Raw genomic sequence first — 14,160 nt, 5'->3', positions numbered from 1 at the left:
TAATTAACATTTTTACCCCGTCAGATTTGCTCTTAATGCTTTAGTTTTTGAGATATAAGCCAAAACTGCATGTTACCCCTATGTTCTATTTTAAGCCATGGCGGCCATGTTTTTTGACCAAACAAAAAATAAAATACAAACTTTATTCTAGATACCCTAAGGATCATTTAGCTTAAGTTTGGTTGGAATTGGTTCAGTAGTTTCAGAGGAGAAGATGTTTGAAATAGTTTACACCGGACGGACGACGACGACGGACGACAAGTGATGGCAAAAGCTCACATTTCCTTTGAAAAGGTGAGTCAAATGGTAGCTCCCTTACAGATTGCTGTTAACATAATTTTATAGAGAAGCTATACTTCTTTTTTTTAAATCAAATATCCAATAGCGGGCCAATAAAAGTAAAATGTATCTATTATTCTAATGAATCCAATTGAAAAACAACAACAATTAGTTTAATACTTATAACATCAACAATAAAACAAATATAGATGTGTATTTTTTGCGGCAATATTTACAAAATGTCAAGACAAAACAGATCATACTCGTTTTTAGCGCCATGTCGGGACAACGCTACTTTTCATTCTAGCTCGTTGTTTATCTGCTTCTAGTTTGTGGAGTTTTGCCTTCAAGTCTACAATCTCTTTTTCAAAATTGCTTACTTTGTTCTCTAGTCTTTTGTTTTCCTGTTCAAATTCTTCAGCCTTACACTTTGCATCAATTATATCATGTGATAATTCATCATTTTTCTGTGTCTTATCTTTCAACATTTTCTCGGTTTCTGACATTTTTTTCTGAAGAAGTTTAAATTCAGATTTTGCCGATTCTTTCTCCGACTTTACTTGCAGCATATCATTTTCGAACGACACTACTTTTGAAGTTTGTTGCCTAATTTTTTCTTGAAGGTCACTATTCTGCTTCCGTAATTTTGTCGATTCTGTTTTCAGTTTTATTTTTTCTTCTCTCTCTAGATTTAAATCTTTAGTAAGACTTTGCATTTGTGTTTTTATCCCTGTGATCTTACTAAGCAAATTTTCAGCTTCTTGCTGTTTAAGTTCCCTCTTCACGTTAGCATCCTTCAGTTTTATTTCCAGTTGGTTAATTTGATGATTTAGATCAACTTTCAGATCTACGATTTCAGATCGTAAATGTTTTATAACCATTTCCTGTTTAAGATTCGTATCTTGCAGCTCCAGATATTTTTCATGCTCCTCTATATTTTGAATCCTTTGAACAAAAGATTCCTTTTCTGCCACGAACGTCTTACTATGTGACACAAGTGACCCTGCTATGTTTTGGGTCACTGAATGAAGGTGTCCAACATGAGAGGAGATTGTTGTTAGTTGATTCCTAAGTTCAGAGTTTTCTCGCTTTATATCACTTGGTGTGCGGTCATGTTTAGACTGAAAATACAACAGAAATGGTGACATAAAATATCATGTATAGGAACCTGGATAAAGGGGAAACACATGAATGTGGAAAGCTAAGATTGACGCATAGTTCTTGACCTGGTTGGTTCATTAGTTTAACAATGTTCTTTGATAACATAAATATACGTTATGCTTTACAAAGGAGACAATCTTATCTTGGCGTGAGATGCAGAATGTTATGTTTATCATATAAAACCCTGTACTAACCCCTAGTTATATGTTTCCACTGACGCATTTTCTATTAGTAATAAATGAAGTACAAAATCAATTAAACCTGTATATGCCTAAATACAACAATTCATGACCAAGCCAACACTTATACTATGGTACAATAAACAACAAACAAATAAAGATTCTGATGTATTGATTTTTACCAGCAGTGTAATTTAATATGTCCTTGAATCTATACTTAATTCCACAGTATCACAGCTTCATGTATTATATTATAAATTCCTTTGGATGGCTAAAACTGCATTTTAACTTTTTGATAGGTATTGGCAACTTTTTAATTATTTTAATATCAAATTTACTGAAGGAAAATTCCTAAACAAAATCAAAATTCAATCGAAACTTTCTTTGAGAAAAAAAAAATTGGTTACATATGCGATATTTACAATCAGCACCTTCTTATTAAAATTGTATTGGCTGAATAATATTTAGATTTTATGGAAATAAACAGAACGTTGATAGGGCAACACGATCTGAAAGTTACACCCATCGTATTGCCGAGATGGCTAGACCAAACATAAATGTCGAAATAAAAGGTAATGTGAGAACTAGACACTTTAAAAGTATTTAAACTCCAAACACCTCTTTAGACACTTTCCTTGGTAGAGGGTTGTTGCTTACAAGGAAGCTATTGAACCAAGTGGTCAAGTTGAAATCAGTCTTTAGTTTTTCTTGTTGTGTTTTGTGTACTACTTGTCTTTTCGTCGTTTTTCGTTTTTTGCCTTGGCTTTCTTTGTCAGTGTGTTTTCGACTTATGATTTTGAGTATCTCTTTGGTATCTTTCGCATCTCTTTTGTCACGAGTTTGTTAACCAATTTGGTGTCAAACAGTGTCGATACCAGACTAGTCTAGTATAATCTAGTAAATAACCCTTACAATGAGCAGTATACGTAATGCTGCATTCTATTTCAATGGCTGGTGTAAAGACTTGAAGTACAGTTACTTCCCTGATTTTGTAGACATTATTTTTAAAGGGTAATATTTTGGAAAATGGTGAACATCAAATGTCTCAGTCAGTTTTGTGATTACATTACTCTGTTTGAAGTTCAAGTAAATGAATGTGAGGCGACGAAGGGTTCACGTCAATGGGACTGCACTGTGGTGTTAAATTTTTTTTATTATATAAGACTCACATGATCTTCAAATAGGTGACAATCAAATAAAAAATAAGGTAAATCAAAACATGAACTTTTAAGGAATAACACTTTTAAGTTGGAGATTCGCTTTATAGAATTAACACAGTAAAATTATTCAAATACAGTGCAAAAAGACTCTTTAAAGTGCTTGAACTGATTGTGTCGAGGAAGTTTGGATATGATAGGATATCTAAAAATGCTTATGGTGACAAAAGTCTAATTATAACACACACCTTGTATTAAAATCCATAATCCCTTCATACCTTGGTTGAATCACAATCAAACATATTTAAATCGCGTTTGACGTAAATGAAAGACAAATGTATGAAAAGATAGCAACTGGTTAACCACGACAGTAACATTAGACTTACTATATGTTCTGGAGGAGGTTTACTTTTACTGTTCTTTGGTATATTTTCCTTTTTAATTCTCTCATTTTTAGGACCCAAGGCTGTTGGTGTCTTGTTGACTCTTAAATCTACCAAAGGATGCAAATATACTTTAAAGTACAAAATGACATAAACATCTTTCTTAAATAGATGGTTCATAGTTTAAACTATTTACATAAACCGTTCATACTGACTTTGTAAAAAAATTAGATTTTCATCAGGTTCAAAGCAAGGTAATACACTATTACACAATCAAATACAAAAACACCAATAAGACGATTATATCTCCATCTCACAAAAACAACTGAAAAACAAAATAGAATCAAAACACACACAAAAAAACAGCGTAGACGTGTGCATTGGGAAGATATCTAACGTTAGCTGGCAGTTTCTATTGAAGTAATAACATGCCAATACAAACAGCATTGGTGGCTAGGATATCACAGTAATAACATGCCAATACAAACAGTATTGGTGGCTAGGATATCACAGTAATAACATGCCAATACAAACAGCATTGGTAGCAAGGATATCACAGTAACAACATGCCAATACAAACAGCATTGGTGGCTAGGATATCACAGTAATAACATGCCAATACAAACAGCATTGGTGGCTAGGATATCACAGTAATAACATGCCAATACAAACAGCATTGGTGGCTAGGATATCAAAGTAATAACATGCCAATACAAACAGCATTGGTAGCTAGGATATCACAGTAATAACATGCCAATACAAACAGCATTGGTAGCTAGGATATCACAGCAACAACATGCCAATACAAACAGCATTGGTGGCTAGGATATCACAGTAATAACATACCAATACAAACAGCATTGGTGGCTAGGATATCACAGTAATAACATGCCAATACAAACAACATTGGTGGCTAGGATATCACAGTAATAACATGCCAATACAAACAGCATTGGTGGCTAGGATATCACAGTAATAACATGCCAATACAAACAGCATTGGTGGCTAGGATATCACAGTAATAACATGCCAATACAAACAGCATTGGTGGCTAGGATATCACAGCAACAACATGCCAATACAAACAGCATTGGTGGCTAGGATATCACAGTAATAACATGCCAATACAAACAGCATTGGTGGCTAGGATAGCTAGGATATCACAGTAATAACATGCCAATACAAACAGTATTGGTGGCTAGGATATCACAGTAACAACATGCCAATACAAACAGTATTGGTGGCTAGGATATCACAGTAACAACATGCCAATACAAACAGTATTGGTGGCTAGGATATCACAGTAATAACATGCCAATACAAACAGCATTGGTTGCTAGGATATCACAGTAATAACATGTCAATACAAACAGCATTGGTGGCTAGGATATCACAGTAATAACATGCCAATACAAACAGTATTGGTGGCTAGGATATCACAGTAATAACATGCCAATACAAACAGTATTGGTGGCTAGGATATCACAGTAATAACATGCCAATACAAACAGCATTGGTGGCTAGGATATCACAGTAATAACATGCCAATACAAACAGCATTGGTAGCTAGGATATCACAGCAACAACATGCCAATACAAACAACATTGGTGTCTAGGATATCATAGTAATAACATGCCAATACAAACAGCATTGGTAGCTAGGATATCACAGTAATAACATGCCAATACAAACAGCATTGGTAGCTAGGATATCACAGCAACAACATGCCAATACAAACAACATTGGTGGCTAGGATATCACAGTAATAACATGTCAGTACAAACAGCATTGGTGGCTAGGATATCACAGTAACAACATGCCAATACAAACAGTATTGGTGGCTAGGATATCACAGTAACAACATGCCAATACAAACAGTATTGGTGGCTAGGATATCACAGTAATAACATGCCAATACAAACAGCATTGGTTGCTAGGATATCACAGTAATAACATGTCAATACAAACAGCATTGGTGGCTAGGATATCACAGTAATAACATGCCAATACAAACAGTATTGGTGGCTAGGATATCACAGTAATAACATGCCAATACAAACAGCATTGGTGGCTAGGATATCACAGTAATAACATGCCAATACAAACAGCATTGGTGGCTAGGATATCACAGTAATAACATGCCAATACAAACAGTATTGGTGGCTAGGATATCACAGTAATAACATGCCAATACAAACAGCATTGGTGGCTAGGATATCACAGTAATAACATGCCAATACAAACAGCATTGGTAGCTAGGATATCACAGCAACAACATGCCAATACAAACAACATTGGTGTCTAGGATATCATAGTAATAACATGCCAATACAAACAGCATTGGTAGCTAGGATATCACAGTAATAACATGCCAATACAAACAGCATTGGTAGCTAGGATATCACAGCAACAACATGCCAATACAAACAACATTGGTGGCTAGGATATCACAGTAATAACATGTCAGTACAAACAGCATTGGTGGCTAGGATATCACAGTAATAACATGCCAATACAAACAGCATTGGTGGCTAGGATATCGACACCTTCGGGGCCTTGCAATCTACTAGCAGATAGATCGATCCACTGATAATAATACGGAGTGGCTATTTGTCCGGCTAGCCGGACTAGTGCTAGGACTGTTTGTCCGGCCATGACAATGCGCATGTCACTTTATGTGCGTGCGGAAGTGCGTGTCATATTATCTTCAGCAGCACCAGGGGGTCGCGTGTAATCCGATCACTGATTTTCAATTTTGACTGATCATGGCTGAAAACAGCGATATCAATATTTTAGATACAGTTTACAGTTTTCAGAATTAGACAAGCGAATACGAAAGTATGAACTTAAAGAAAGATCTAATTTTATAAAAGGGACTCAAAAATAACTGAAAGCACAAGGAAAAGTGAGATATAAGGGGGAGCGGGGGTTACAAAAGGTGTGGATGTGGGATATAGGTTGTAAAAAGTGGGGATATGGAATATAGGGGACAACAAAGGTCGGATCTGGGGGGACAAAGAGGGATTTGGGAAAAGGAACCCTGTGTCACCTCGACCCCCTAACGTAGTGCATTTATTTAGAACAATAAATACAAATAAAAAGAAAAATCCCACCTGGGATTCCTAATAAGATTTTTACAGTGTAGTTTACTTTTTGGGGGAAACATATAGAAAAATCTACCACCTCTAACTCAAAATATGGATAACTTTATGTTAAGGGGGTCTATAATTCTGTTTGACAGCTTCAGACATAACAATTTTGTATCTTTTTCAACTAGACCAAATCCTTACGTTAACTTAAAATGCATGAGTCAATCACGACCCAAGTTTGCTTTACAAGTATTTTCTTCCCTCTTCATACAATTGTGAAGCCATAGATAAAGAAATAAATATGGAATATGTATGAAAAAAATTTCAAATTATACGTTGTCCACATTGGACTATATATGAAGGAAACAACAATTTCAATTACCAGTAACAAGATTGGGGCCTTACAATTAAAGATTGCAAAACATTGCTTTTTAAATATCCATATATAATTTGCGACCCCCTGGTGCTGATGAAGATAATATTACACGCACACACAAATAGTGACATGCGTATTGTATTGGCCGGACAAATAGTCCTGGTACTATTCGTCCGGCTAGCCGGACAAATAGCAACTGCCATAATAATACAAAGTAACAAGATACAAATCATAATTGGATGCACCATATGCGTGTTCGAAAATAGGTAAAGTTTTCAAAGCTAAGAGAGTGAAAGAAATATATACAGATGAAATTTATCCTACTCCTTTGTTTCTCATCAATGGAGCACGCATGTCAATTTAATTTATCAGTCTGTTGATTTTTATACAATTCTAAGATATCGACAAATTTTAATGCGAATGCTGTCAGTGAAAAGGTGTTATGTTGACTTCCAAAAACACGCTATCCCTGTCCAAATTTCATAAAACTCCATAAAATAAAGGTTTTGCAAAGTGATGTCTAAATAACACAAGACTGTATCTTTATGGTTGTCGAAACAATTTAAGTCCATTATTAATAAAATACCGAAAAATTAGAGAAAATAAATCAAATTTTGCTCCTGCTGGATGCTCTCTTGAGTAAGCTTCCGTCCATGTTTCTAAAATTCCATGATATATTAATTGATGTCTATCAAAACTTTAACCGCAGTCTGTAACTAAATGTTGACGACGCCGACGACACGACTGAATCTAGGATCGCTATTGTATTCGTGAAAAAAAATAATAATGAAGATTTTGAAAATTTAACATGCACAAATTTTCTCTTTGAGTCGGCCTTACAAAAACTTTGAAATTGTACCATTATGACTTATTCAATACAAGATCGCATAGGAAAGTTTTCCTGTTGAACACATACCTGGTTGTTACACACCAATAACGAAACCTTGGTATAAATGTAAGGAAAAGTTGGAATATGTGAATATATTAAAATTTTACAAAATTAACATCTATATGAAAATTCATTCAGTAAATTATTCGTTATACCTTGTGGTTTTATTTCCAACATATCAGCTAGGTGACTGTGTCCTCCCTTTCTCAAAGCATCAACAAACATTCTATATCTCTCCTTTGTGAATTTGGAAACTTCGAAGAAAAAATTCGCATTCCTATCCTGCTCAGAAATTTGTTTCTCTTTTAGATTCATCCAGAAATCCAGAGCTATAACTTTGTCTTCTATCAAAACATGGACGATTTCTTTCAGCATGACTGTCTTCATCAACCATTGCCAATTTTCTGTAAGTTTGTCCTCTATTTTTCGATTCCACTCCATTTTGACTTAGAATTTCAAAACCGCATTGGCACCTTCGGAAGTCATTTAAAGAACATATACATACTTGTCCAACTAACAAAATTGAATCACGTGTAATAACCTAAAAATTTCCAAATGATAATAAATAATCGATATCTTTAAATTGACAAAACCTCAATAATTTTCTACTTTGAGCTTATAATGAATTTCAAACTACCGACTTTGTATACCCGGTCATATGCCAATTGAAAGAAAATTAAACGAAGCGATAATTTTCCACAAAGAAAAAACAAATATATGGGGTGCATGTATTGACTTACACTTCGCTACACAATGTCACTTAACCCTGGTGTCGAACAATCATATCTGACTTATCTATTAAAAAGAATTGAATACAACTCTATACATTTAAATGTACTTTAAATGTTAAAAAGTGTGAATCATCCGTTCAACTATACATGTAATTGCATAGTATGTCATTTTAAGGAACCTTATTAGATAACTTCTTTACACGATTAATGTGCATGAAGTGTAATGTCTGGCAAATCTATTCATTATTTTTTGCATAAATATATCTGTCGAATACACCAGGAAAAAAAGGTTGCACAACAATAAAATTCTTTTTACTATTTCAAAATTCGTTTATTAGCGTTTCCTTTCCCATCTGTATTAGTAGATGGTGAAACGGCTGACGTCTATTATTGTTTGCATAATGTGACTTAAATGGGAAAATAGGGGGTGCTGTATTATTGCCAAATGAGAAAAATATCCACCGAAGGATAAGTAAAATTTAGAATGGAAATGGGGAATATGTCAAAGAGACAACAACCCGGCCGAAGAGCAGATAACAGCCGAAGGCCAATAACGAAAGAAAAAATTGACGTCCTGATTTGAGCTTATAAGAATAAAAAATAAATAATTATGATAGACGGCAACAAATAACTTTTAGGACTTCATCCTGACTTACACGTTCGGAGGGTAACGTGGTTACACATGTTTATGGACGCTCATCTTAACCCGAAACGGTGCGTAACAGCACAACACAAAACAACTGTAAAAAGCAGTAACAAAGGGCTAGACTTAAATTGTAAGTTCGGTACTAAGCACAATAAAAACTAATATTACAACAGAAGACAAATAGTACCTATTTAAGAGTACTTGCAGTTACTGAAAGCTTGTTCAAAATCAAATTTCAACAAATAAAAAGACTACGTTTTTCCAGGCGTAGCTATCAATCAGTGCACCTCTAACAGATTTAGTCCTCCTAATTCAATGCTATTTCTGTCGGCTTCCATCACTTTTCTCCATTTTTATAAATTCACAGTTATGATATTAAACATTTGGAAAAATACAAAAATCACGTAGATAGCCACAAATATATATTCCCGTGCAATGCAAGAATATGACAAACCTGTTGATATACTATGTATATCTACTGAAACTGTAATAAAATGGTTGTGGCTGTTTATTTTCTCCTAAACAACATCTATGTTCGTTTATCGACAAGTTTATGAATTCCAATGGGCACCAATTGATCCCCTTTAATAGCAGACATTTTTCCTGTATCGCTAGAATCATAATTTACGGCAAAACTCAATAAAGATTACTTTTAAATGATAAATTTAATAAAACTTTCCGTTAAATTAGTTATAACTTGTCTTAAATAATCAAGATTTTTTTTATTATACTGCGGAAATATACCCAAGGGAACTTACTTTAAATAAATCTAGTATAAACATAAATAACTGTCCATTTCTAAATTTGGATATTTCAGTTTCACACGGAAAAACTCGATACAAGAGATTGTATGACAAAAGTTACGATTTCTCGTTCCTTATTGTTAAGTTTTCTATTTTTGAACTTTGATGCGCTTTTGGCCATTTCTTACGATGGGCCTTTTATAACTAACTATTCGGTATCGATTTTGTTCATTGTGACCTACAGTTGTTACACCCATGTCATTTGGACTCTGGTTCATAGTTATCGTATTGGCAATCATACCACATCTCCTTATTTTGATAAGACATGCCCACTTATATATTGAAAGACATTAACGGTTTACCAAAACCAAAGCTTTACATTCTTTTTATAGAAATAGATGCTTCAGCTTAAAGAATCAAAGTACTGAAGTACTGAACATCGGATCACCGCAAGTTCTGGTGGATGGTCACAAGCACTTGTCTCAGAAAAAAATTCATATCTCTATATCTGAAAGTTGGGTTAAGGTAGATAGATAATTTTTTTTTCTGAGATAAGTTCTTGTGTGGATGATGAATAAATGACAGGGAATTCAACCTCACCGTAATAATTATTATTATATTGTAGTGATATAATCATTTGTTATCAGTATACTCTGGTTTGTTGTTATATATTATATCAATATTTGTATAACAGTTATATATATGGCAGATCATCTTAATAACTCTACAGGCAAATTTTCATCCATTTATATATCATTATATTCTACTATTCTAATGATAGTGCAGTGCAAGTGCATGGTGGACACTCTTCTGTAATAACTCGTTTTTCTAATAGATTGGATTTGAGTAGGCATTCATATTTTCCCGCTTTTGTTGCAAAACGTTCTCGAAATATTCTTCCGCATGCGTTAACACAAAGGAGTAGGTCCGGTAAGGGCCGATTTTGGCCTAAAACTTCAGGTTAATCTGATGAAAGATTTTGGACACTTTTTAAACACTTAAGTGTCTACTTTAGTAGATTCAATTACTTTATGTGAAAGATTTGAACTGATTTAGTCATTTAAGACGCTCAAATTCAAGCTTAAATATTAAAAATCTATCAAATATGCCATAATATGTCACTTTTCAGATGGTTTTTGTCAAAAATGAAAGTGGCCGCATCCGTGTTCATCCTCAACCTTTATATATGTTATGTATTATCATAAAATACAACTTACATTTCAATATTAAGAATGAACACAAATGCGGCCACTTCCATTTAAGACGGAAACCGTCTAAAAATTAACTAAAATGCTAAAATTGTGAAGATTTCAGTAATTTAGCATGACTTAATGATGCTATTACCCGATACCTGTGCATTGTATTGTCAAAAACAGCCCATATTTATGTAACAGAAGTATTCTACTTTTCAATAAATAGCTAAAAGTTTATATTAAACTTATTTATTTATAATAAAACTGCTATATTTTGGGGCCAAAAAGGGGTCTTACTGAACCTACTCCTTTTCGGTATTCATGATTTGTTATTGATATATATATTTCGCACGACAAAACATTTTCATATCATTTATCTATGTGCTTAAAAATTATTTTCATGAATATTTATTGATGAAATTAATATATAACAAGCGATAAGGAATGTTATGTTGCACTCGATAATATCCGCGTAATTATACGAAATACGTTCGCGGTTATCAGTCAAACTGCAAAGAAATTTCTGCGGCAACATAACACCGGTAAGACCTGTCAAGGTCACATCCGATGTAATAAAAAGTAATAACAAGGAAAATATCGTAGATGCTTTGTAATTAGAAAAAAAAGTTATGAATTTTGTATAGCAATACAAACTAGACAACCCTTTTTAAAAACATAATAATAGAAATAAATAAACAAATAAAACATGTTTGTTCTGAATAAACAACACATCAAAAGCTAAAGCTACGAAACCCAATACATTTTTTTTGTATGATATGCTAGTAGTTGTTGCCCTGATATATTGCATACCCACCTATATTTGTTTGCTTTTAACATGGTGGAAATATACCAATATTTATCTAATTCAGTCAGGGAACGGAACACGATAGATGAATGTGCCTCCAGCCAAGAAAGCATGTGTAAAGGAAAACGACTTCTGATGTTGCACAAGTAAGACCTTCGACCACAATTTATTTTGTGATGGCGGATTTAATTTTTTCTGTATAAAAACAAAAGATAAAACTTCTTAAAACAAAACTAACAAAATGTTTGCGCCTCATTTTAATTGTTCTTCTTTCTGATAGAAAGTTTCCTGCATATTTGTATTCTAGCTGACATGAAAACACGTATTGTGCGAATTGAAACATGTATTGAACGCTCATAATACAACTGGTTCATTACTACCGCGTGATGAGCGTCAATCGCTGTGTTACAACCGGTTAAATAGTCAGTTCTGTCGCTTGGTAACCACCAATCGCTGTGATTCCACCGTTTCAGTCTCCAGGACGACAAGTTTGATAACCGTTAATAACTGCGGTACCAGAGTTCCAGTAGTCAATACTGCCAGATTGATAACCATCAATTGCTGTGGTATTCAGTTCTGCTGCTTTAGACTCGTCAATCTATGTGGCACCATCGTTCGAATAGCCAGTATACTGTCGTTTGATAACCATCAATTGCTGTGGTATCATCGTTCCAGTATCTAGTACTGTCGCTTGATAACCATCAATCGCTGTGGTACCAGATGCTATCAATTTGCATAGTCGAAAGACCAATATTAATTTGTACCAACATACCATGTTTATCTTTTATTTATTGCAACGAATCCTTTATAAACTTTTTGTTCCGCTCCGATCTATCTCTATCATGGTTAACGTGTTGTTTCTTTTTGTTATTTTTTGTTGTATTGTTTAAGATTGTCATGGGTATATCAGATGAAAAATTTACAGATTATAAAATCTGATCATGTGCTTCGTACACATCAAATCATGCTAATAGATTATTATTTTTTTCCAATTTGTAAATACGCGCTAAATATTCAAACAAAAGTTATTGTAAAAAAAGTAATTGAAATCTATTCACAACCATTTAAAACAACGGAACGATATTTTTACGCTCACAATTTCTATCAAAGTTGTCCAGAATCAATCTGGTATATTGCGTCCTCATTATTATCTTTTTTCTTTGATTTAGTTTTAACTGTCATTAGACATAAGTATATAAGTGGACATAGAGCCACTTGCATATAGGTCATCCACGATAATATAGTCCCAACAACATATGGAATTTCAGTTTCATTTAACGTCGAGATAAAAGCTTTCACTAAATATGGAATCCACAACGAGTCGAACATAATTGTTACAAATAAGAACTTTTTCGTCAAATGTTCATTCTTTACTGGCCTTGGCAGCCGAATACGACCTGCAATATGGGCTAGATTTTGTGGTATTGTTGGAATTTGATTCATGCCGTTTGTAAATCCATTGATCCAATTCATCATAAGATGTCCATTGGCACCTGGGCCAATAAATGCCCAATTATTACTACGTGCTGGAATATGTCTCTGTAATGGACACATTCTCCTGTGGTTTCTTAGAAATATAAATATTTTCACATATAATAAGATAGTACCAGTCATAACTCCAGTCATAACTAAAAGAAACCCTAATGTATCATTACCGCGGTAGGTGTGATGCCTAAAGGTACACTGCGATTCTTCTGGTATGTATTTGTATGTACCCATTCCAAAAACTGGCGGGAACGAAACAGCAAACGACACTAACCAACCAACAACTACAATAGCGAGATTCATAAACCCACGTGATCGTCTTTTGTGAAACTGTGTATGAACAATGGCAAGATGTCTGTCTACTGCAATAGCAAATAAAGCTACAACAGAACTGAATACAAAAAATGTATTTGCAAATGCCAAAAGCGTACATGAGGAATCCCCATGTTTCCATATAGATCCTTCCACAATAGAAGAAAGAACAAAAGGGAAACAAAAGATTGTCCTGGATAGATCGGAAACTGACAGACTAATCAAATAATAAAATGGTGGTCCATGAAATTGAGGCTTATTTCCTATAGAATATATGATTATAACATTACAAGTGATTCCGACGGCCATAATAACTGTCAGTATAATTAGTTTAGTTACCACAATAAATCCAGAGTCATGTTTGATAAAACTCGGTGATTTGTTCAACTCTATTTCAGTAAAATCTACAATTTCAGAGTTGATGTCAGACAGATTATATATGGTCGTTAGATTTGTGCTGGCTGCATAATTTAATGATCCGTTCATTGTGAGATTCTAGATTTGATCACAATAGATACTAGAACATCCGATTAAGATTAAGATGCCGTCTTGGATTTCGCAGATGATATCTAAAAAAAAAAAAAAAAGAACATCAGCTAAAACAAAATTTACAAATTACTAGCAATAATAACATATCCACTTAAATTCATAATAGAATTATAACGTCAATGCCAAAATTTAGACAAGTGCGAGGTCAATGATAAAAATATGTTGCCATGTAGATTGATAGG

The 14,160-nt window shown here is 33.9% G+C and overlaps 2 protein-coding genes across 2 annotated transcripts; both read right to left on the bottom strand.

Annotated features, from left to right (window-relative positions):
* Nucleotides 1–436: 436 nt before the first annotated feature.
* LOC127731214 (putative autophagy-related protein 11) lies at nucleotides 437–8,185 on the bottom strand. The gene is made up of 3 exons (XM_052240177.1): nucleotides 7,670–8,185; nucleotides 3,163–3,269; nucleotides 437–1,400 (listed from the first exon to the last, which is right to left on the bottom strand). The coding sequence occupies exons 1-3, from the start codon at nucleotides 7,953–7,955 to the stop codon at nucleotides 549–551; spliced, it is 1,245 nt and encodes a 414-aa protein (XP_052096137.1). The 5' UTR covers nucleotides 7,956–8,185; the 3' UTR covers nucleotides 437–548.
* A 4,551-nt stretch (nucleotides 8,186–12,736) lies between these two features.
* LOC127738819 (probable G protein-coupled receptor 85) lies at nucleotides 12,737–13,915 on the bottom strand. Its single transcript, XM_052250223.1, has one exon. The coding sequence runs from the start codon at nucleotides 13,913–13,915 to the stop codon at nucleotides 12,737–12,739; it is 1,179 nt and encodes a 392-aa protein (XP_052106183.1).
* Nucleotides 13,916–14,160: the final 245 nt, after the last annotated feature.

This window comes from Mytilus californianus, unplaced genomic scaffold, assembly GCF_021869535.1.
Source record: "Mytilus californianus isolate M0D057914Y unplaced genomic scaffold, xbMytCali1.0.p SCAF_1, whole genome shotgun sequence".
Lineage (NCBI taxonomy): Eukaryota > Metazoa > Mollusca > Bivalvia > Mytilida > Mytilidae > Mytilus > Mytilus californianus.
Note: the sequence above shows the minus strand (reverse complement) of the source record. Positions and strands in the feature narration are given on the sequence as shown.